Source organism: Salvelinus alpinus, chromosome 14 (assembly GCF_045679555.1).
Source record: "Salvelinus alpinus chromosome 14, SLU_Salpinus.1, whole genome shotgun sequence".
In the NCBI taxonomy this organism is placed as follows: Eukaryota; Metazoa; Chordata; class Actinopteri; order Salmoniformes; family Salmonidae; genus Salvelinus; species Salvelinus alpinus.
In genome coordinates this window covers 46,722,023-46,746,452 of record NC_092099.1, presented here as the reverse complement: position 1 = coordinate 46,746,452, position 24,430 = coordinate 46,722,023, and the positions used below count along the sequence as shown (strand labels likewise).

The 24,430-nt window shown below is 44.2% G+C and overlaps 2 protein-coding genes across 6 annotated transcripts in view; one reads left to right on the top strand and one right to left on the bottom strand.

Annotated features, from left to right (window-relative positions):
* LOC139538263 (trace amine-associated receptor 13c-like) overlaps positions 1-12,214 on the bottom strand; it is a 56,010-nt gene extending 43,796 nt beyond the window's left edge. Inside the window, exon 1 of the mRNA XM_071340111.1 lies at positions 11,899-12,214. Coding sequence (XP_071196212.1) covers positions 11,899-12,214 — 316 coding nt within the window. The remainder of the gene's footprint in view (positions 1-11,898) is intronic.
* Positions 9,795-24,430, top strand: part of LOC139538981 (FERM, ARHGEF and pleckstrin domain-containing protein 1-like) — a 167,149-nt gene continuing 152,513 nt past the window's right edge. For 2 of the 5 annotated variants that reach the window (XM_071341606.1, XM_071341604.1), the window contains exons 1-2: positions 9,797-9,991; positions 21,781-21,977. In XM_071341606.1, the coding sequence (XP_071197707.1) occupies positions 21,786-21,977 (192 nt within the window). In that variant the 5' untranslated portion in view covers positions 9,797-9,991; positions 21,781-21,785. Of the gene's footprint in view, positions 9,992-17,300; positions 17,363-21,780; positions 21,978-24,430 lie in introns of all 5 variants that reach the window. The other 3 variants (XM_071341605.1, XR_011667840.1, XM_071341607.1) reach the window with 3 other exon arrangements.

Sequence of the window (24,430 nt, the reverse complement as noted above, 5' to 3'; positions counted from 1 at the left end):
CGAGCCACGGAGCAGGAGGGGAGGACCGAGCCGGCCTGGAGGATAGAGGACATAGAGAGTCAAAGGATGCAGAAAGGGAGGAGAGGAGGGTTGAGGAGGCAGAATCAGGAGATAGGTTATCTCATCACCGATATTGTTTATGTAGAGAGTGAACAGTAATGGACCAAGTATAGAACCTTGTGGCACCCCTTTAACCAACTCCAATGGCTCCGACTGGATGCCGTCGACTCTAACAGCCTGACTTCTATCCTTTAGATCATATATGTCAGAGTCAAGGCCCGCGGGCCACATCCGGCCCGCGAGAAGGTTTTTTACGGCCCCTGGGATGATCTTGATTTATTATTAGAACCGGCCCGCAGACCGCAGCAAGCCGGCAGCCCGCAGATCTTTTACACGCACCAATACTACATTTCCCACAATGCAACGGTGACGCACCGAGCAGTAGGCTGCTGTGTAAATGAGATGGAGCTGCCTTGGGAAAAACTCGTGGGTTTGACAACCGACGGAGCACCTGCGATGTGTGGACACAGGAGCGGACTGGTGGCGAAGATACGGGAAAAGATGCAAGAGGAAAACGCGACAGGTGAGCTGACAGCTTATCATTGTATCATACACCAGGAAGCGTTGTGCGGTAAAGCCTTGAAAATGGAGCATGTAATGAGCATCATCACGCGCACAGTTAACTTTATCAGAGCCAAAGGTTTGAATCACCGCCAGTTCAAGGCATTTCTGACGGAGTTAGAAACGGAGCATGGTGATTTGCCTTATCACACAGAGGTGCGATGGCTAAGCCAGGGAAAGGTGCTTCAAAGATGTTTCGAGCTTCGTGAGGAGATTTGTCTGTTCTTGGACAGCAAAGGGAAAGACACAACACAACTCCGAGACGAAATGTTTCTGTGTGAAATGGCTTTTCTGTGTGACATTACGAGTCATCTGAATGCAATGAACTTGCAGCTGCAGGGTCGGGATCATGTCATCTCTGATATGTACAGTACAGTGAAGGCATTTAAAACCAAACTGACTCTGTGGGAGACGCAGATGCGGAAAGAAAATTTGAGCCACTTTCCCAGCTGCCAGACCATGAAAGAGAAGCTCTCTACCAGTGCGTTCCCGAGCGCACAGTTGGCTGATAAAATAGGTATGCTTGCCGCTGACTTTCGACGCCGATTTGCTGACTTTGAAGCACAAAAAAGCAGGTTGGAACTGCTCGGTAACCCATTTGCTGTTGACGTGGAAAGCTCACCACCAAACCTCCAAATGGAGTTGATTGACCTCCAATGCAATGATGCACTGAGGGCAAAATATGCGGCAGTGGGTGCTGCGGAGTTCGCCCGTTTCCTCCCCGACACAATGCCCCAGCTGCGCATCCAGGCTGCTCAAACGTTGTCTATGTTTGGCAGCACATACCTGTGTGAACAACTGTTTTCTTTGATGAACCTGAACAAAACATCACACAGAAGTCGACTTACTGCTGAACACCTCCACTCAATTCTGAGGATTTCCTCAGCTCAGAGCCTTACCCCGAACATTGATGAACTTGTGGAAAAGATGGGACACCACCAAGTATCACCCTCAACCTCAAACAAGTGAACATTACTGTGCAATCACATATTTAGAGTTTTTACTCAGTTCAAGTTTAAAAGTTAAAGTTTAATATTTGTTTTCACTGCATGTTACTTCTCCTTAAACAAAGTGTTGTTTTTGATTAATAGATTTTTGCACTTTATTTTATTGTATTTCAATCCAATTATATTTTAAAAATATTTCAGTTGAGTGGATGATAGAAAATTGCTATTATTGTTTTTTTCTTTGAAGTAAATTTAGCCCACTTTTGCTAAAATAGAAAATATAGGCTACTGATGGTGCCTTGAATACCGGTTTCTTTCATTTAATGTTCATGTTATGGGGATTTTTATATAAAGGAAATTTGTCTTTTGTGTCTGTTGAAAATTAAAGATTACTGACAGAGCCATAAGAAAATATTGCTTTATTTATCTGATCATATTGGAATATATTTGTTAGGTTTTCAGTAGGTTCAATTAGGTTCACTAGACTATATGCGTCATTTAAAAAAATTTCAATGAACATTCGAACAGTCCGGCCCTCGGCTTGTAGCTAAATTTTTTATTTGGCCCTCCGTCCATTTGACTTTGACACCCCTGCTTTAGATAGTCATGAAACCAACGACAGGCATCCAATCCCAGTCCTATTGACGACAGCTTACCCAAAAGTATCGCATGGTCTACAGTGTCAAAAGCTTTAGATAAATCTATGAACAAGGCGGCACAGTACTTTCTATTATCTAGGGCATTAGTAATATCATTTACAACACGTACAGTGGCCGTAATAGTACTGTGTTTAGGTCTGAAGCCAGATTGATTACTATAAAGAGTATTGTTAACAGTTATTAAAGATTGTAGTTGCCTATTCACCAATGACTCTAGAATTCTTGCCAAACAGGAGAGCTTAGAGATGGGCTGATAATTATCCAATTCACTACCATCACCTCCCTTGAGGAGTGGGAAAACAAAAGCTGTTTTCCAAGATTTAGGAATCTTTCCTACGACAAATGTTTGATTAAAGATTTGCATCACTACACCAGCAATAATAACACTTGAGTAAATATGGATACAGATTGTCAGCTCCTAATGATTTCTTAGAATCTATAGCAGATAGTGCAGATAAGACCTCATCTTCTGTGACTTTTTGAAAATTAAAAACCGGATTACTGTTTTCCACATCAGCTAAAGGCAGAGGGACTGAACAATAGACCGGTCAGGATCATGTTGGCCATTCTTTCTTTCAAAAAGAAAACCAGCAGAAATAAAATGTTTATTAAAAACATCACAAATTTCATTTTGGTTACTGATGATCCCAGATTCCGATGTAATTTGCTTCGGCATGGAAGTCAAGGAGTTTCCTCGTTTAAGTGAGTTAACAGTTTTCCAGAATTTAGCGGGATCACCAGCAGACTGTCATCGCATCAAGAAAATACCTAGATTTTGCCTTTTTTATTCCTCCGGTCCATTTATTTCTCAATTGCCTAAAAAGCAGCCAATCAGCTGTTTCACCAGTTTCCTCGCCAAGGCCCATGCTTGATTCTTTTGCAGAAAAAGGATTTTCAAATCACAGGAGAACCAAGGATTAGTTCGATTTTTTTTAACCCTAAGTCACTTTAACGGGGCGTGTTTATCAGCCATGAAGGTAAAAATGTATGAAAAGAAAGAGAACGCTAAAACTGGGTCCATTATGCAGTTTACGGATAAAAGTGCTGAATAATAAAGGTCATGGATAAAGGCTTGCTCTGAGAAGTGTTGATAGTTTTTCTTTAGAATTATACAGAGGGTCACGGTTTTATAGCCTAGTATCTCTGATACATGCAGTAGGGCAGTGGTCACTGATGTCATTAGCAAATAACCCACTAGCTATGTATTTGTGAGGTGTATTTGTTAAGATAAGGTCTATTAATGTAGATGGGGTCTTTTGGATTAGGTATAGTTATTAGTTGAGTAAGATTTAGTTTGTTACTGTCACGCCCTGACCTATAGAGAGCCTTTTTATTTCTCTATTTAGTTAGGTCAGGGTGTGATTTGGGTGGGCATTCTAGTTTGTATATTTCTTTGTTGGCCGGGTATGGTTCCCAATCAGAGGCAGCTGTCTATTGTTGTCACTGATTGGGGATCATACTTAGGCAGCCTTTTTCCCCACCTTCAGTTGTGGGATCTTGTCTTTGTATAGTTGCTGTTTAGCACTACAGGGCTTTACGTTCGTTTATATTTTTGTTGTTTTTGGTGTTCATTTAATAAAGTACGATGAACACTTTCCACACTGCACTTTGGTGTCATTCAATTGACGTCGGACATAACAGAAGATCCCACCACCAAAGTACCAAGCAGCGTGGCCAGGAGGAGCAGGGATCCTGGGCCCGGGAGAAGAGTGAGTGGAGGACATCATGGACATGGAATGAAGTTATGGCAGGGGACAAGACCCTGCCATGGAAGCAGGGTCTCTCAGTGAGAGAGGAACGGCGACGAAACCAGGAATCAAGGTGACGACGGAAGCCCGAGAGGCAGCCTCCCCAAAAATTTGGGGGGGAGGGCACACGGGGTGGCGAGCGGAGCAAAGGTGGGAACGAGAACCAACTCTCTGTAATTATGATGAGGAGTTGGTCACGGTTCAGATACCATGTTCTGCGCACCGTGCCTCCAGTGCGCACCCTTAACCCGGTGCGTTCTGTGCCTGCTTTCCGCACGTGTCGGTCCAGCCAGGACGGGTTGTGCCGGCTCAGCGCTCCTGGTCTCCAGTACGCCTCCTTGGTCCAGGATATCCTACGCCGGCTCTACGCACTGTGTCGCCAGTGCGCCTGCACAGCCCAGTGTGTCCTGTGTCAGCGCCCCCACTTGCCGGGCTAAAGTGAGCATCCAGCCAGGACTGGTTGTGCCAGCTCTACGCTCCAGAGCTCCAGTGTGCCTCCACGGTCCAGTATATCCTGTGCCAGCTCCATGCACCCGGCCTCCAGTGTGTGTCTCCAGCCTAGTATGTCCTGTGCCTGCTCCACGCACGAAGCCTCCAGTGGTAATCCATGGCCCAAAGCCTCCAGTGGTGATCCATGGCACGAAGCCTCCAGTGATGATCCATGGCACGAAGCCTCCAGTGATGATCCATGGCACGAAGCCTCCAGTGATGATCCATGGCCCGAAGCCTCCAGTGATGATCCATGGCCCGGAGCCTGCAGTGATGATCCATGGCCCGGAGACTGCAGTGATGATCCATGGCCCGGAGACTGCAGTGATGATCCATGGCACGGAGCCTCCAGTGATGATCCATGGCACAGAGCCTCCAGTGATGATCCACGGCCCGAAGCCTCCAGTGATGATCCACGGCCCGAAGCCTGCAGTGATGGTCCACGGTCCGGAACCTCCTGAGACGGTCCGCGGTCCGGAACCTCCTGAGGCGGTCCGGAGCCTCCGGCGGCGGTCTGCGGTCCAGAGCCTCCGGCGGGGGTTCCCAGTCCAGAGCCTCCGGCGATGATCCATGGTCCGGTTGTTTTTGGTGTTCATTTAATAAAGTACGATGAACACTTTCCACGCTGCGCTTTGGTCTCATTCAATGGACGTTGGACGTAACAGTTACAAATGTATTTTAATTTAAACGGTGCTGGCATCAGCCAGTCAAGATTGAGATCTCCGTTAACCAATCATTCAGAGTTTGCATAATTAGACATTAACTCAAACAATTTGCATAGAGCAGATACCAGAGCTGAGGGTGGGCGATAAACTCCCGCTAGTGTTAATAGTGCATTATGACCAAGGACCACATTTAGAACTAAGCAGTCATACTGTTTCGGAACAGAAGTTGAAATGGACAGTGACATCTAGGTTGCATTTAACATATATGGCAATACCTCCTCCTCTACCCACTCTGTCTGCTCTGTAGACATTACACCCAGCTAACAGAACATCTGAGTCCACCTCTACCCACTCTGTCTGCTCTGTAGATATTACACCCAGCTAACAGAACATCTGAGTCCACCTCTACCCACTCTGTCTGCTCTGTAGACATTACACCCAGCTAACAGAACATCTGAGTCTACCTCTACCCACTCTGTCTGCTCTGTAGACATTACACCCAGCTAACAGAACATCTGAGTCCACCTCTACCCACTCTGTCTGCTCTGTAGATATTACACCCAGCTAACAGAACATCTGAGTCCACCTCTACCCACTCTGTCTGCTCTGTAGACATTACACCCAGCTAACAGAACATCTGAGTCTGGAACAGAGACACAGAACCAGGATTCAGCTTTAATCAATGTGTTAGCATGTGATTGTGAGACCAGTATTTCAATCAAATCTAGCTTTTGGATCAACCTTCTAGCATTCAAATGGATAATTCCTAAGCCACTATTCCGAGAGCTCATATCAGATGGAGCATTCAAGGTAATATTAGATGAGCGACGCTTCCTTGTGTAGCTACTGACAGGCCTGAGTTGGATGGAGATGAGATTACTTCTAACAATACCCCTCTGCCTGTGCGAGGAAGTGGCAACACGGTACCTTGACAGTAGTGTAACAATAACAAAGTCCATCAAAAGTTTCATCCGTGTTAGCAGCACCTGTAGAGCTATTTAAAGCTATGGGGGAGCAGTGAGTATAGTCTGATGGGGAATCGACCAATTCCGAGAATCAACCCCTATGGCAATATATTGTAAATTGTTAGTATATATTGTTAGTTGGTGGTATGAAATAGTGGTGTGTAGGGTTAGTTGATGGTATGAAATAGTTGTACACCATACAGTGCATTCGGAAAGTATTCATACCCCTTGTACTTTTCCACATTTTGTGATGTTACAGCCTTATTCTAAAATTGATTAAATAAATACAATTTCTCATCAATCTACACACAATGCCCCATAATGACAAAGCAAAAACAGTAAAAAATAAAAAAAAATTGCACATTTATAAAACACAAAAAATTACTTATTTACATAAGTATTCAAATCAAATGTATTTATAAAGCCCTTCTTACATCAGCTGATATCTCAAAGTGCTGTACAGAAACCCAGCCTAAAACCCCAAACATCAAGCAATGCAGGTGTAGAAGCACGGTGGCTAGGAAAACCCCCCTAGAAAGGCCAAAACCTAGGAAGAAACCTAGAGAGGAACCAGGCTATGAGGGGTGGCCAGTCCTCTTCTGGCTGTGCCGGTTGGAGATTATAACAGAACATGGCCAAGATGTTCAAATGTTCATAAATGATGGTCAAATAATAATAATCACAGTAGTTGTCGAGGGTGCAACAGGTCAGCACCTCAGGAGTAAATGTCAGTTGGGTTTTCATATTCCGATCATTGAGTGTATCTCTACCGCTCCTGCTGTCTCTAGAGAGTTGGAAACAGCAGGTCTGGGACAGGTAGCACGTCCGGTGACCAGGTCAGGGTTCCATAGCCGCAGGCAGAACAGTTGAAACTGGAGCAGCAGCACGGCCAGGTGGACTGGGGACAGCAAGGAGTCATCATGCCAGGTAGTCCTGAGGAATGGTCCTAGGGCTCAGGTCCTCCGAGAGAGAGAAAGAAAGAAAGAGAGAAAGAGAGCATTAGAGAGAGCATACTTAAATTCACACAGGACACCGGATAAGACAGGAGAAATACTCCAGATATAACGGACTGACCCTAGCCCCCCGACACATAAACTACTGCAGCATAAATACTGGAGGCTGAGACAGGAGGGGTCAGGAGACACTGTGGCCCCATCCGATGATACCCCCGGACAGGGCCAAACAGGCAGGATATAACCCCACCCACTTTGCCAAAGCACAGCCCCCACACCACCAGAGGGATATCTTCAACCACCAACTTACCATCCTGAGACAAGGCCGAGTATAGCCCACAAAGATCTCCGCCACGGCACAAACCAAGGGGGGGGGCGCCAACCCAGACAGGAAGACCACGTCAGTGACTCAACCCACTCAAGTGACGCACCCCTCCTAGGGACGGCATGGAAGAGCACCAGTAAGCCAGTGACTCAGCCCTAGTAATAGGGCTAGAGGCAGAGAATCCCAGTGGAGAGAGGGGAACCGGCCAGGCAGAGACAGCAAGTCTCAAAACAAATCACAATGTCACAATGTGCCAAATAAAACATGTATAGTAGACCTTACTGTGAAATGCTTACTTAAAAGCCCTAACAAACAATGCAGTTAAAAAAAAAATATTACTAAAAATAACAAAAACAATTAAATGAGAATAAGAAATATAAGTGACAAGTAATTAAAGAGCAGAAGTAAAATAACACTAGCGAGCCTATTAAAGTCAAGAAGGTCAGGTTAAAAGGTCAGAGGTAGGCTTGGCGATGACAGGGGCAGCAACCTTAAAGAAGAAAGGGTCTAAACCAGGGTCTAAAGCTTCCTGCCATCCAGGACCCTCTATACCAGGCGGACCCTCTATACCAGGCGGACCCTCTATACCAGGCGGACCCTCTATACCAGGCGGTGTTGGAGGAAGGTCCTATAAATTGTCAAAGACTCCAGCCACCCTAGTCATAGACTGTTCTCTCTGCTACCGCATGGCAAGCGGTACCGGAGTGCCAAGTCTAGGTCCAAAAGGCTTCTTAACAGCTCTTACCCCCAAGCCATAAGACTCCTGGACATCTAATCAAATGGCTACCCAGACTATTTGCATTCCCCCCCCCCAACTTTTACGCTGCTGCTACACTCTGTTTATTATCTGTGCATAGTCACTTTTCCCCTACCTACATGTACATACTACCTCAATTACCTTCACTAACCTGTACCCCCGCACATTGACTCGGTACCGGTACCCCCTGTATATAGCCTTTCTGCTGCTCTTTTATTAGTTTTAACTTAAAAAATATATATTATTTTTTTAACTTATCTATTTTTTACAGATTTTTCTTAAAACTGCATTGTTGTATTCTGTTGTATTCGGCGAATCTGGCAGTCTGACGGACTAATCCGGGTTTGGCAGATGCCAGGAGAAAGCTACCTGCCCCAAGGCATAGTAAAGTTTGTAATAATGGTCTGAGACTGTTTTTTATGGTTCGGGCTAGGCCCCTTAGTTCTTGTGAAGGGAAATCTTAACGCTACAGTATACAATAACATTCTAGACGATTATATGCTTCTAACTTTGTGGCAACAGTTTGGGGAAAGGCCTTTCCTGTTTCAGTATGACAATGCCCCCGTGCACAAAGCGAAGCCCATACAGAAATGGTTTGTTGATATCAGTGTGGAATAACTTGACTGGCCTGCACAGAGCCCTGACCTCAACCCCATCGAAGACGTTTGGGATGAATTAGAACGCCGTCTGAGAGCAAGGCCTAATCGCCCATCATCAGTGTCCGACCTCACTAATGCACTTGTGGCTGAATGGAAGCAAGTCCCCGCAGAAATGTTCCAACATCAAGTGGAAAGCCTTCCCAGAAGAGTGGATGCTGTTATAGCAGCAAAGGGGGGACCAACTGCATATTAATGACTATGATTTTGGAATGAGATGTTCGATGAGCAAGTGTACACATACATTTGGTCATGTAGTGTATAAACAGTACCAGTCAAAAGTTTGGACATCTACTCATTCAAGGGTTTTTCTTAATTTTTTCCTATTTTCTACATTGTAGTACATTGAATAAACTCATGGAATCATGTAGTATGAGAGTGATGGAGTGCTGCATCAGATGACCTGGCCTTCACAATCACATGACTTCAACCCAATTGAGATGGTTTGGGATGAGTTGGACCACAGAGTGAAGGAAAAGCAGCCAACAAGTGCTTAAAACAACATATGTTTGCGACATGTTAAGTGCAAAGTGACTAAGCTAAAGTGTATTTTCTTATAAAAAATAAATCTTTGGTCTTGAGATCCACGAATGCAGTCATCAATGATTAAGCCTCTCGCCAATTTTATTCAATAAATCCTGCAATTATTTAGGAAATCGTCCAGCCTGTGACTACCTTACACTTCTCTTGGCCGTGAGACACGGTACCCTTTGACAGTAAACACTTCTGTATTCTACTAAATTTTGAAATGCACTGAACTTCATAAATGAGTGAATAGTAAGTAGGCCTCACTGTACAGACTCGGAATGCCCATCACTACTGTGCTGGGCTTTGTAGGCCTAGGCCTAATTTAGCCTATGCCCCATATTCTACAGCTAGATGGAGCTATGTGGCTATAATAACAGTTATTTGGCAAGGAATGGGTTGCAAGTAGGTGCAGTGCCTTGCACAATAGCTGGAGGCACTGCGCCTCCTTGATAGTTGGAGTAACAAGACAAGAGAGGATCTGCCACTAATTTCAATGTAATCCTGTCTATCGCACAGTCGGCCGACATGGCGACCATGAAGAAGCTTCTCGCTGGAGAAACCAGCATCTGAACACAATTTGGTTCCACAAAAGCAGCTTGAACTGCGTCTGGAAGTGGATGTAAAATATTTTGTCAATTGGGAAATATACACGGGAATTGTCCACAGTTTTAAGACGGGGTAAGATTTAATACCGTTCGTTTCCCTATGTGCAAAACGGCAGTGTGCAACTTGTTTCAGAAGAGAAGATTATAGATAAATCGTAGAACTATCCCCAATTGCCTTGGATTTGGAAGCATAACGAATTTTAACATCATGATCACCCTATACTTGTCGCAGGTAGTTATACATCGTTATTACAACCAAGTAGTCAATGAATGGAAGATTTAACCGTGTTTTTGCCCCGTCGTTCTTGATAGGTAGACTATCTTGCGACAGAGAGTGGTGATAAAAAGCAATAGGCAGGCACTACACTACATCTGATGTACAAGACCACAACTGAATGGGAGAACATCTCATGACCATAGACCATAGCCTTCATACAATATTTTGGGCATGAACAATGGGTGTTGAATATGCGGCATTTACTTAGACATCCCTCAATAACGTTTGCAATTTATTAAATGAGAAAAAAAATGCAATCAGTGAGAGTCCATTGTTACTTTGTTACCATTGAGGGTTGTTAGTAACTGGTCAATTGAGTGCAGGCTGTGTATTTGTGTCACAGTACGCGTGGTAGCCTAACATAAATATCCAAGGATTAGGCTACTGTACTCCTCTAACCTACAGGCCGGTATGTGCGTAAAATGTGATAAAGACTTCGATCAATAACAATTTCCCCAATAATCCAGTAACGTTCTTATTTTCTCAAAAGGCATGAAAGATACATAGCCTGAAAGCTGTATGTCAGCTTATATTTATTTGATATGGTGTGCGTAAATTGCTCACCAAACTGTCAAACGGACGCCCCTCCGCCAAAGATACACTCATTAACAATCTTGTATTGTGGAGAAGGCATACTAATGTTATGTAATTTGATAGATCCCATAGGAACCTCGGTCATAGAGGGGTTTCGTTTTGTTTTCCCTGGTGTGGTGGTCTTGCATCATTTCAGAATTCTGGGTATATTTCTTGAAATCGTATTCAATCATACAAACCCCCTTTAACACATAATTTACAATGGCATGATGGTATTCAAATGAGAAATTGAAATTCGGCATTCGGTTGAATGCATAGGCTCCAATATGAGAGCCACACCCAGGTATTAATGTCTGTGGAGCTGAAGCATGTTGCTCAACCCAGTGGAAATGGGAGTGTATTTTCAGCCCGTCTCAGGCAGACCGTTGGCTGAACTACACCATCCTCAAGCCAATCAGCTGGCTGTAATCACATCCAGCTGTGCAGTTGCAGAAATGTTGCCTGCATGCGTTGGACTGCTCTGAAGGGCTCTGTGTGCTCCTGATGCCTGCTGCATACAGACAGAGGAGCCTCTGTTACAGCCCAAACGGCCTGCCAGAGCCAGCCGCCACAGCACTATTTTACGCAGTTGAGGGGAATTTCAAGCAAACAAGTTCAAAGCCAGGGTAAATGGCACTTTATAAACTGGGTGGTTGGAGCCCTGAATGCTGATTGGCTGAAAGCCGAGGTATATCAGACCGTATATCACGGCTATGACGAAACATTTATTTTTACTGTCATAATTACGTTGTTAACCAATTTATAATAGCAATAAGGTACCTCGGGGGGGTTGTGGTATATTGCCATTATACCACGGCTAAGGGCTGTATCCAGGCACTCCACGTTGCATCGTGCTAACCCACTCTGGCCTTGATGCTTTAAAAAAATTGTATATTCTTGAGCTAGCATTCCATTCGTATGTCACAGCCCGGCTGTCTTCCACAGTAGCAACATAGTAGTAACAGAGCTGTGACTGTGAGTTGCACTAGCCGAATACTACCTTCTTATTCAGAGGGCCACATACTGTAGGGCAACACATGGTAGACTGGCTGTCGAGCTTGGGTGCAGGGAAGGTGAAGTGTCAGTTGAGATTATCATTGTCTGCTCTCTCATAGCCCTTAAGATCCTACATCTGTAGCCCTGGGTCTCTCTAGTCTCATAGCCCTGGGTCTCTCTATTCTCATAGCCCTGGGTCTCTCTATTCTCATAGCCCTGGGTCTCTCTATTCTCATAGTCCTGGGTCTCTCTATTCTCATAGTCCTGGGTCTCTCTATTCTCATAGCCCTGGGTCTCTCTATTCTCATAGACCTGGGTCTCTCTATTCTCATAGCCCTGGGTCTCTCTATTCTCATAGTCCTGGGTCTCTCTATTCTCATAGTCCTGGGTCTCTCTATTCTCATAGCCCTGGGTCTCTCTGTTCTCATAGCCCTGGGTCTCTATTCTCATAGTCCTGGGTCTCTCTATTCTCATAGCCCTGGGTCTCTCTATTCTCATAGCCCTGGGTCTCTCTATTCTCATAGTCCTGGGTCTCTCTATTCTCATAGTCCTGGGTCTCTCTATTCTCATAGCCCTGGGTCTCTATTCTCATAGCCCTGGGTCTCTCTATTCTCATAGCCCTGGGTCTCTCTATTCTCATAGCCCTGGGTCTCTCTATTCTCATAGCCCTGGGTCTCTCTATTCTCATAGTCCTGGGTCTCTCTATTCTCATAGTCCTGGGTCTCTCTATTCTCATAGCCCTGGGTCTCTATTCCCATAGCCCTGGGTCTCTATTCTATTCTCATAGTCCTGGGTCTCTCTATTCTCATAGCCCTGGGTCTCTCTATTCTCATAGCCCTGGGTCTCTCTATTCTCATAGCCCTGGGTCTCTATTCTATTCTCATAGTCCTGGGTCTCTCTATTCTCATAGCCCTGGGTCTCTCTATTCTCATAGTCCTGGGTCTCCCTATTCTCATAGTCTCCCTATTCTCATAGCCCTGGGTGTCCCTGGGTGTGTCCCCCCCCGCCCGCCTTCATCACGCTCCAATGCCCCAGTTGGTGAGGTCTACAGATGACATCAGCAGGCTGGAATGTGTGATAAACAGAGAATGAAGCAGGACCTCTAGGTGTGGATTGTCCTGCTACGGCTTCCTCAACCCAGAATGCTCCTGCAACTGGTCAACATTCCACCACCTGGAGCTTGCCATTCATTGACTAGCTCCACACAGCCCAGATGTTATGTCCTTATTAGCAGCTGGATGTCTGTGAACCACACAGCCCAGATGGTATGTCCTTATTAGCAGCTGGATGTCTGTGAACCACACAGCCCAGATGGTAGGTCCTTATTAGCAGCTGGATGTCTGTGGACCACACAGCCCAGATGGTATGTCCTTATTAGCAGCTGGATGTCTGTGGACCACACAGCCCAGATGGTAGGTCCTTATTAGCAGCTGGATGTCTGTGAACCACACAGCCCAGATGGTATGTCCTTATTAGCAGCTGGATGTCTGTGAACCACACAGCCCAGATGGTATGTCCTTATTAGCAGCTGGATGTTTGTGAACCACACAGCCCAGATGGTATGTCCTTATTAGCAGCTGGATGTCTGTGAACCACACAGCCCAGATGGTAGGTCCTTATTAGCAGCTGGATGTCTGTGAACCACACAGCCCAGATGGTAGGTCCTTATTAGCAGCTGGATGTCTGTGAACCACACAGCCCAGATGGTAGGTCCTTATTAGCAGCTGGATGTCTGTGGACCACACAGCCCAGATGGTATGTCCTTATTAGCAGCTGGATGTCTGTGGACCACACAGCCCAGATGGTATGTCCTTATTAGCAGCTGGATGTCTGTGGACCACACAGCCCAGATGGTAGGTCCTTATTAGCAGCTGGATGTCTGTGGACCACACAGCCCAGATGGTAGGTCCTTATTAGCAGCTGGATGTCTGTGAACCACACAGCCCAGATGGTAGGTCCTTATTAGCAGCTGGATGTCTGTGGACCACACAGCCCAGATGGTATGTCCTTATTAGCAGCTGGATGTCTGTGGACCACACAGCCCAGATGGTAGGTCCTTATTAGCAGCTGGATGTCTGTGGACCACACAGCCCAGATGGTATGTCCTTATTAGCAGCTGGATGTCTGTGGACCACACAGCCCAGATGGTATGTCCTTATTAGCAGCTGGATGTTTGTGAACCACACAGCCCAGATGGTATGTCCTTATTAGCAGCTGGATGTCTGTGAACCACACAGCCCAGATGGTAGGTCCTTATTAGCAGCTGGATGTCTGTGAACCACACAGCCCAGATGGTATGTCCTTATTAGCAGCTGGATGTCTGAACCACACAACCCAGATGGTAGGTCCTTATTAGCAGCTTGATGTCTGTGAACCACACAGCCCAGATGGTATGACCTTATTAGCAGCTGGATGTCTGTGAACCACACAGCCCAGATGGTATGTCCTTATTAGCAGCTGGATGTCTGTGGACCACACAGCCCAGATGGTATGTCCTTATTAGCAGCTGTATGTCTGTGGACCACACAGCCCAGATGGTATGTCCTTATTAGGGGCATTCTCTCTCTCTTGCTCGGTTGCTTCTTACCATCTCTACTGTTTTGTAGTTCACTCACTCTTTGTGCTAGTATTCCAACGCTAATTTGGTCATTTGTACAAACAAGTCCCTTCTCTTGCTGATGTTGTTTCATCATATATTGATGGGCTTGCCTTTTGAAAGTTCTTACGACGAGTCAGTTATGTCACACATGCAGCTATCAAAAATATATGGAAATGTCTGCTCTACTCAAAGTTACAACCAACTAATTGCAGCATTACCTGAAAAATGGAAAAGGTAAGTGGAAGAGGGGGGGAGTAAGGAACGTGTCTGTCGGCCCTGCATTAAAGACCAAAATTGGTTAAAGAAAATTGTGATGAATAAAAAAGGATACCAGTTTAATTTAAGGATAAAAAAATGGACAGCTGTGCCATATACATTTCAAAATAGTTGGGAAGAGATTTTCAATGTACCGATTCCATGGCACAAGGTTTATGAACTTATACACAAACGATGCTCGATTCAAAACAGAGAGTTTTTACATTGAAATGATTTAACAAAATTCTTGCAACCAATAGAATGTTATATATTTATGGCGGGTACAACCATCCCAGCTCTGCAGATTTTGCTGCAAAGAGACAGAATCATTTGATAATTTGTTTTGGTATTGTCCATATGTAGCTTGCCTTTGGTCACAGGTTCAGGAATGTCTGAAGAATTGCAACATTTACCTGGAGCTAACTCTGCACTGCTGGGTGATTTAAAAAGTCATAGTCAATCAATCAATAATATAATAATACTCTTTGCAAAAAAACGTGTATCTTTAATTTACAATATGTAGAGTCTATGAGAATAGAAAGGTTCATAATTTTTGTGAAACAGCACAGTTGAAAAATACATGAATTCGGGAAAGTATTCAGACCCCTTGACTTTTTCCACATTTTGTTACATTACAGGCTAATTCTAAAATTGATTAAATACACGTGTTTCCTCATCAATCTACACACAATACCCCATAATGACATCACAATACCCCATGATGACATAGCGAAAACAGGTTTTTAAGGATTTTTGCACATTTATAAAAAATTTAAAACATACCTTATTCTAATAAGTATTCAGACCCTTTGCTATGAGACTCAAAATTGAGCTGAAGTGCATTGTGTTTCCATTGATCATTCTTGAGATGTTTCTACAACTTGATTGGAGTCTACCTGTAGTAAATTCAATAGATTGGACATGATTTGGAAATGCACACACCTGTCTATTTTTGTACCTTTATTTAACTAGGCAAGTCAGTTATTAAGAACAAATTCTTATTTTTAATGACGGCCTAGAAACAGTGGGTTAACTGCCTTGTACAGGGGCAGAACGACAGATTTTTACCTTGTCAGCTCAGGGATTCAATCTTGCGGAAGCCACTCCTCAGTAAAAGGTACGACAGCCCGCTTGGAGTTTGCCAAAATGTACCTAAAGAACTCTCAGACCATGAGAAACAGGATTCTCTGGTCTGATGAAACCAAGATTGAACTCTTTGGCCTGAATGCCAAGTGTCACATCTGGAGGAAACCTGGCACCATCCCTACCGTGACGCATGGTGGTGGCAGCATCAGGCTGTGGGGATGTTTTTCAGCGGCAGGGACTGGGAAAACTAGTCAGGATTGAGGCAAAGATGAATGGAGCAAAGTAGAGAGAGATCCTTGATAAAAACCTGCTCCAGAGCGCTCAGGACCTCAGCTTGGGGCAAAGGTTCACCTTCCAACAGGACAACTACCCTAAGCCAACAGTCAAGACAACACAGGAGTGGCTTTGGGACAAGTCTGAATGTTCTTGAGTGGCCCAGCCAGAGCCCAGACTTGAATCCGATGGAACATATCTGGGGAAACCTGAAAATAGCTGCGCAGCCACGCTCCCCATCCAACCTGACAGAGCTTGAGAGAAACTCTCCAAATACAGGTGTGCCAAGCTTGTAGTGTCATACCCAAGAAGACTTGAGGCTGTAATCGCTGCCAAAGGTGCTTCAACAAAGTACTGAGTAAAGGGCCTCAATAATTACGGAAATGTGATTTTTTTAGTTCATTTACAAAAAAAATCTAAAAACCTGTTTTTGCTTTGTCAGTATGGGGTATTGTGTATATTGATGAGAAAAAAACTATTTTTTAAATCAATTTTAGAATAAGGCTGTAACAAAATGTGGAAAAAGTTAAGGGGTCTGAACTTCAAAATAAATCAAATCATTTGCAAAATCGTTTGTAAATCTACCAATTTACAAGCAAAAACTTTATGATTGTATTGTTTCAAATCAACTTGCAAGGTTGCTAGCCAACTAGCCTTGTAACATTAGCCCTACTAGCCTGCTAACCTTAGCCCTGCCAGCCTGCTAACGTTACATTAGCACTGAATGAGTCAGCCAGTTGCTATCAACACCTGGCTTACAGCTACACTAAAGTTAACCAAAGTTTTGGAAATACATAATAGTATTTAACCAGTTATCAAAGAATGTTAGCTATATGCAGTTATCTTAGCCAGCAAGCTAGCCAGCCAGCTAATGTTAGCTGTTTAGCCAACTAGCTAATAGCCTAGCTAGCCTAGCCAAGCACCACGGTTATGGTCGGCAAGCTAGAGCCCAACTACTGGAGACCTGCTAGAACACAACTAATAATACAACTAAAACATACCTGCAGATTAAAAGCAAAGAGAGAGCAGAGACTTACAGATTGGGACCCATGCGATGGTAAAACATTTAAGGGTGCAGCATCAGTTAGCCACCAAGCGAGGGGGAGGTGGGCGAAATCCAAATTGAATAGATTCCAGATCTCAGTCAGCTAGCGTGCTAGCACTAAGCCAAGGTAGAAAACTCCTGTAGCCTAATTCAGAGAACATGCCGAAAAGTTAATGAAGCAAAAAGGAGAACAAAATTGTGGGTAGTTTAGAAGATATCCGGAAATAAGTTAATAAATATGTAATAACCCAAACAAATAACTATGTTTCTACTTATAGGTAACCAGATCGTGACTACAACTAAGTTACCAAGTCTTTGACCACACTGTGTTGTTACATTGGTGAGTACAAACTCATGCTTCCTACCTTTTAAAGTAATGTTCCTAAATTGTTCAGAGAACATTAAGAAAACAACGTTCTTCAGAGGGAATTTCAGAACTTCAGCATAACGTTTTCTACAGGTTTCCTCAGGGTTCTATTTAAAGTCATGTTTTCAGAGCGTTCAGAGAACGTTAAACAACATTCTTCTATGGCAGGGATGGGCAACTCCAGTCTTTGGGGGCCTGATTGGTGTCAAACATTTGCCCCACCTAACACACCTGACTTCAATAATAATTTAATCATGATATTCAGTTTAGAATGTAATTAATTTAATCAGCTGTGTTTGCTAGGGATGGGGAAAAAGTGACACCTCCCCGGCCCCCGAGGACTGCAGTTGCCCATCCCTAATCTATGGGATTTCCAGTATAAAGTTTTCTGCAGTCTCTACTCTCTATTTAAAGTTATGTTCTCAGAACATTAAGATAACTTTCCATAAAAACCACAAGAAAACATTAGTAAAATTTTTACAAGAACGTTGTAAAATTTTTATTTAAAAACATATACATTCTGTTCTCAGCATCAACAAAACTCTCTCTATCCTCAGTTGTTAAATGTGTTCAGGTGTCTTGGCCGTGCCCACTAATTGGCCACACCTGATCTTAATAAGTGCTTGTTTACTTTTGAAGTGGGGTCTGTTTGAATAGAATAAAATGAACAGCTTTTTATGAGTAAAAAAAAACATGGCAAGCTAGCTCCATCCTGGTGGCGCAATGGACTAATTCCATGAATAGAGAGCAGAAGATCATAGGTTTGAATCTTACTGATTCCAAGTGTCCTATCTGTGCTTTGAGTTCAAAACAGTTAACCCAAACTAAGCTAGCCGGGTTATTAAAAGTCTTATTGAAACATGTTCTCAGAACATTATTTAATTACCTTCAAATAACCTAGAATTTACATTCTCAGAACGTTAATAAAACCTCCCAGGAAAACTTTCAGAGAAACATAGAAAAACTTTCTCAGAACCTCCCTGCATTCTAAAAATGTATTTTCCCAGAACAGGCTTAATTTTCACATCCTTTGCAAAGGGGCAAAATAAAATCAAATAAATAACAGTATGGGGTAGTATGAGGTAGTTGGATGGGCTAATTACAGATGGGCTATCTACAGGTGCAGTGATCTGTGAGCTGCTCTGACAGCTGGTGCTTAAAGTTAGAGAGGGAGATATGAGTCTCCAGCTTCAGTGATTTTTGCAATTCCTTCCAGTCATTGGCAGCAGAGAACTGGAAGGAAATGCGGCCAAAGGAGGAATTGGCTTTGGGGGTGACCAGTGAGATATACCTGCTGGAGTGTGTGCTACGGGTGGGTGCTGCCATGGTGACCAGTGAGCTGATATAAGGCGGGGCTTTACCTAGCAGTGACTTATAGATGACCTGGAGCCAGTGGGTTTGGCCACGAATATGAAGCGAGGGCCAGCCAACGAGAGCATACAGGTCGCAGTGGTGGGTAGTGTATGGGGCTTTGGTGACAAAACAGATGGCACTGTGATAGACTGCATCCAATTTTCTGAGTAGATTGTTGGAGGCTATTTTGTAAATGACATCGCCGAAGTCAAGGATCGGTAGGATGGTCACTTTTACGAGGATATGTTTGGCAGCACGAGTGAAGGATTCTTTGTTGCGAAATAGGAAGCCAATTCTAGATTTAATTTTGGATTGGAGATGGTTAATGTGAGTCTGGAAGGAGAGTTTACAGTCTAACCAGCCCCCTAGGTATTTGTAGTTGTCCACATATTCTAAGTCAGAACCGTCCAGAGTAGTGAACCGTCCAGAGTAGGTGTTGGCAGCGATCGGTTGAAGAGCATGTATTTAGTTTTACTTGCATTTAAGAGCAGTTGGAGTCCACGGAAGGAGAGTTGTATGGCATTGAAGTTCGTCTGGAGGTTAGTTAACACAGTGTCCAAAGAAGGGCCAGAAGTATACAAAGTGGTGTCGTCTGCATAGAGGTGGATCAGAGAGTCACCTGCAGCAAGAGCGACATCATTTATGTATACAGAGAAAAGAGTAGGCCCGAGAATTGAACCCTGTGGCACCCCCATAGAGACTGCCAGAGGTCCGGACAACAGGCCCTCCGATTTGACACACTGAACTCTGTCTGAGAAGTAGTTGGTGAACCAGGCAATCATTTGAGAAACCAAGGCTGTCGAGTCTGCCGATAAGAATGTGGTGATTGACAGAGTCGAAAGCCTTGGCCAGGTCGATGAATACAGCTGCACAGTATTGTCTCTTATCGATGGCGGTTATGATATCGTTTAGTACCTTGAGCGTGGCTGAGGTGCACCCATGACCAGCTCGGAAACCAGATTGCATAGCGAAGAAGGTACGGTGCGATTCGAAATGGTCGGGGATCTGTTTGTTAACTTGGCTTTCGAAGACCTTAGAAAGGCAGGGGAGGATAGATATAGGTCTGTAACAGTTTGGGTCTTGAGTGTCTCCCCCTTTGAAGAGGGGGATGACTGCGGCAGCTTTCCAATATTTGGGGATCTCAGACGATACGAACGAGAGGTTGAACAGGGTAGTAATAAGGGTTGCAACAATTTTGACTGATAATTTTAGAAAGAGAGGGTCCAGATTGTCTAGCCCGGCTGATTTGTAGTGGTCCAGATTTTGCAGCTTTTTCAGAACATCAGCTAGCTGGATTTGGGTGAAAGAGAAATGGGGGAGGCTTGGGAAAGTTTCTGTGGAGGGTGCAGTGCTGTTGACCTGGGTAGGGGTAGCCAGGTGGAAAGCATGGCCAGCCGTAGAAAAATGCTTATTGAAATTCTCAATTATCATGTATTTATCGGTGGTGACAGTGTTTCCTAGCCTCATTGCAGTGGGCAGCTGGGAGGAGGTGCTCTTATTCTCCATGGACTTTACAGTATCCCAGAACTTTTTGGAGTTTGTGCTACAGGATGCAAATTTCTGTTTGAAAAAGCTAGCCTTTGCTTTCCTAACTGCCTGTGTATATTGGTTCCTAACTTCCCTGAAAAATTGCATATCGCGGGGGCTATTCGATGCTAGTGCAGTATGCCACAGGATGTTTTTGTGCTGGTCAAGGGCAGTCAGGTCTGGAGTGAACCAAGGGCTATATCTGTTCCTGGTTCAATTTTTTTTGAACGGGGCATGCTTATTTAAGATGGTGAGGAAAGCACTTTTAAAGAATAACCAGGCATCCTCTACTGTCGGAATGAGGTCAATATCCTTCCAGGATACCCGGGCCAGGTCGATTAGAAAGGCATGCTCACTGAAGTGTTTTAGGGAGCGTTTGACAGTGATGATGGGTGGTCGTTTGACCGCAGACCCATTACGGACGCAGGCAATGAGGCAGTGATCGCTGAGATTCTGTTTGAAGACAGCAGAGGTGTATTTGGAGGGCAGGTTGGTTAGGATGATATCTATGAGGGTGCCCGTGTTTACGGATTTGGGGTTGTACCTGGTAGGTTCATTGATAATTTGTTGTGAGATTGAGGGCATCAAGCTTAGATTGTAGGATGGCCGGGGTGTTAAGCATGTCCCAGTTTAGGTCACCTAACAGCACGAGCTCTGAAGATAGATGGGGGGGCAATCAATTCACATATGGTGTCCAGGGCACAGCTGGGGGCAGAAGGTGGTCTATAGCAAGCGGCAACGGAGAGAGACTTGTTTCTGGAAAGGTGGATTTTTAAAAGTAGAACCTCAAATTGTTTGGGCACAGACCTGGATAGTTAAACAGAACTCTGCAGGCTATCTCTGCAGTAGATTGCAACTCCGCCCCCTTTGGCAGTTCTATCTTGTCTGAAAATGTTATAGTTAGGGATGGAAATTTCAGGGCAGTTAACCCTCAACAACACCTGATCCCCAGGCGCCGATGAGGTGGACATCGATTAAGGCAGCCCCCGTACCTCTCTGATTCAGAGGGGTTGGGTTAAATGCAGAAAACATATTTTGGTTGAATTCATTCAGTTGTACAACTGACTAGGTATTCCCTTTCCCTTTCTTATTCCTTTGCACTTTGAAATCAAGCAAAACATTTGCAGAGAGAGGGAGCTAATTGCTTCTGCGAAAAGATACAATTATCACCCTTTAGCTTAGATTACATTGCTAGTCTAACAATGTGAACTCTCTCCTATTTTCTATTAAGGTATCTTTACTTTTATTCAAGTATGACTTTTGACTACTTTTTCCACCACTGGTAATACTCCCCTCTGTTTTCTCCAGGATAGGACAGGGGTCCCACTCCCTAATGCTCAAGTTGAACAATGAATAGATTTAACAATCAACAGACATGATCTGAACTGCATTATAGACTTGCAAGGTGTTTGTGTATACGTGTGTACAGGTTCAAGCCTAGTGAGAGACAAGGATGGAACCTACTCTGTTACATGAATGTGTGTGTGATGGTACTTCTGCCTCCCCTGCAGGCTGGATGGTAGCAGGACAGAGCACCATGGTGGAGCCCAAGCCCAGAGCATCAGCAGCCCAGCGTCTTGAAGCCCAGGAGACTCTGGGTATCAGCACCCTGGACCCTGGCCACCGGCCACCCACCATGCCCCCCGGACGCCATGTCACCATCAAGGTCCGCATGTTGGACGACACAGAGGAGGTCTTTGACATCTCGGTGAGTTCTGGTTGGCTGTCTGTCTGATTGGCTTATAGTGCAATGTGTTCAAGGTATAACTACTTCCCATTCTATTTTTTGTGTGTCAAGTCGAGTGAGAGAATTTAGCATAACAAAATGTTAAATATAAGTATGCCTTTAAACGGTGTCATCCTTTTGTTGTCTTTTTATAACTTTGCCATTAAAGCAGGAGATCATTTTTACCACCTGACAGCAGTCTGTTGTTAAGGGTTACAGGTTGGCATGGGTAACTGTATAAACGTCAAGGTTCTGTATGCATGAATGAGCCTAGACTATGCTGGAAAATGTCTGGGTTCTAACCTTCATTGTCAACATTTCTGACTTTAGCTGTTGGTGTGGTGAATAAGGGTACTGAACTAGTTCTGTGTTTCTTGTTTACAACCTCACTAGACAGATGGGAGAGCAACTTAAACTATTACCCAGGTGGGTGTATGGATCAGGAGGAGAGGTTTAGTTCATTCAGATACCCATTAGTACATCAGGCCTAGTTTTCCTGGGTAAATAAATTACCTTTCATAATATTTAATTGTTTGTTATGGGACCAACTGGTCTGTCTTGGGTATACAGTATTGTTGTGGAAAGGGGACAATTTGTGATGTGTTTGAATGGCCAGAGATCTGCCATGATACATTTTACTTTTCATTACCAGGCTATTTACCTCTGTGTTTATTAAAGATTCTGTCTGAGATTAGAGATGCTTGAGATGACCTTTCTTTGCAGTGCAATATTTTAGCACAACACTAAATCTCAGAATAGGCCTACTCTTGCTTTGAGATTGCTGCCTTTCATGTGAAATCTAATCTGCTTGATAATGACTGACTGATGTTCTGAAGACGACAATATGGTTAGGAGATATATTAAAGAAAGGTAATGGATGCTTTTTGAAATGTGAATGCTAATTTAAGACCTTGAGCTTTATCCGACAGACATGTAAATCACGATATTTCCTGTTGAAATTGACAAAAATTGATTGGTTGTCCTGTACCGTGTTTTCTCCCAGAGTTCCTGTCACATTGTGGTATTACACTAAGGTATATGCTAAGACCCTGATATAGCCCTTGAACATGGTGGAGCTTTGATCAAGACTAGGTTATTTTCCTGAGAATAGTCCAACTAGCAATATCTTCTGACCACAGTGCTTCCTGCTGGGAGCGAGGGAGCAAGATGGGAGGTTGGGATAGGGAAGAGAGGGAAGAAGATGTGATGATGGAGGGAAATAGATAGAGCACACAGAGGACTCATTCAATGGGTATGAGTAGAGCCTCGTAGTAGAGATGGGAATGAATAGAGCCTCGTAGTAGAGATGGGAATGAATAGAGCCTCGTGCTAGAGATGGGTATGAATAGAGCCTCGTAGTAGAGATGGGTATGAATAGAGCCTCGTAGTAGAGATGGGTATGAATAGAGTCTCGTAGTAGAGATGGGAATGAATAGAGCCTCGTAGTAGAGATGGGTATGAATAGAGCCTCGTAGTAGAGATGGGAATGAATAGAGCCTCGTAGTAGAGATGGGAATGAATAGAGCCTCGTAGTAGAGATGGGTATGAATAGAGCCTCGTAGTAGAGATGGGTATGAATAGAGCCTCGTGGTAGAGATGGGAATGAATAGAGCCTCGTAGTAGAGATGGGTATGAATAGAGTCTCGTAGTAGAGATGGGAATGAATAGAGCCTCGTAGTAGAGATGGGTATGAATAGAGCCTCGTAGTAGAGATGGGTATGAATAGAGCCTCGTGGTAGAGATGGGAATGAATAGAGCCTCGTGGTAGAGATGCTTGAAATAGAGCCCTGTGACTGACAGTGTGGTCAGTATGTTTGACCCTAGCTGCTGAGAAATATTGTCAGGTTTCCCAACTGCTGTGTAAAATGTTGTTCTCACAGCATGCTGCGAGGCTTCCTGTGTTGGCCCTGAGGATCGGCCCTTCAGGGAGCGGGTTCAGCAGTGTGTGTAGTACTCGCCTGTGCTCTACTAGTGTATATTGATAAGAACTCTCCAAGAGATCTCACATAGAGATGTCATCAGTGAGCTAGGCTCGAATTACCATCGTAATTTAAAGTCAAACATTGCCTGTCAGGAAAATTCAGTGTCCTTTGGGTAGTCTGAGTAATTTTATTCTCTCAAAGAGTAATTTATTTTTGTTTTGAGAGACTCTATAACTAGGGTATATTACTTCTTCCCAGCTCGTAACCAAGAGCTTTAGATCATGCTGTTGTTTATGCCTGAAGCTCATCAGGAAGTTCTGTCTCTGAATGTCTCAATATGTGAATTTCGCCAACTGCCACCTAGACTCAGGTTAATTAAAGAGAAGGAGAGAGAGATGACGTGTTTCTCCATCGGAAGCTAAAACGCGCAAATTAAAAATGGAAGGAGGGTAGGCATGCTGATTATGCTACACTGTAAAACATTTTGCTCTGTGCGACTTATTTCTACAAAGG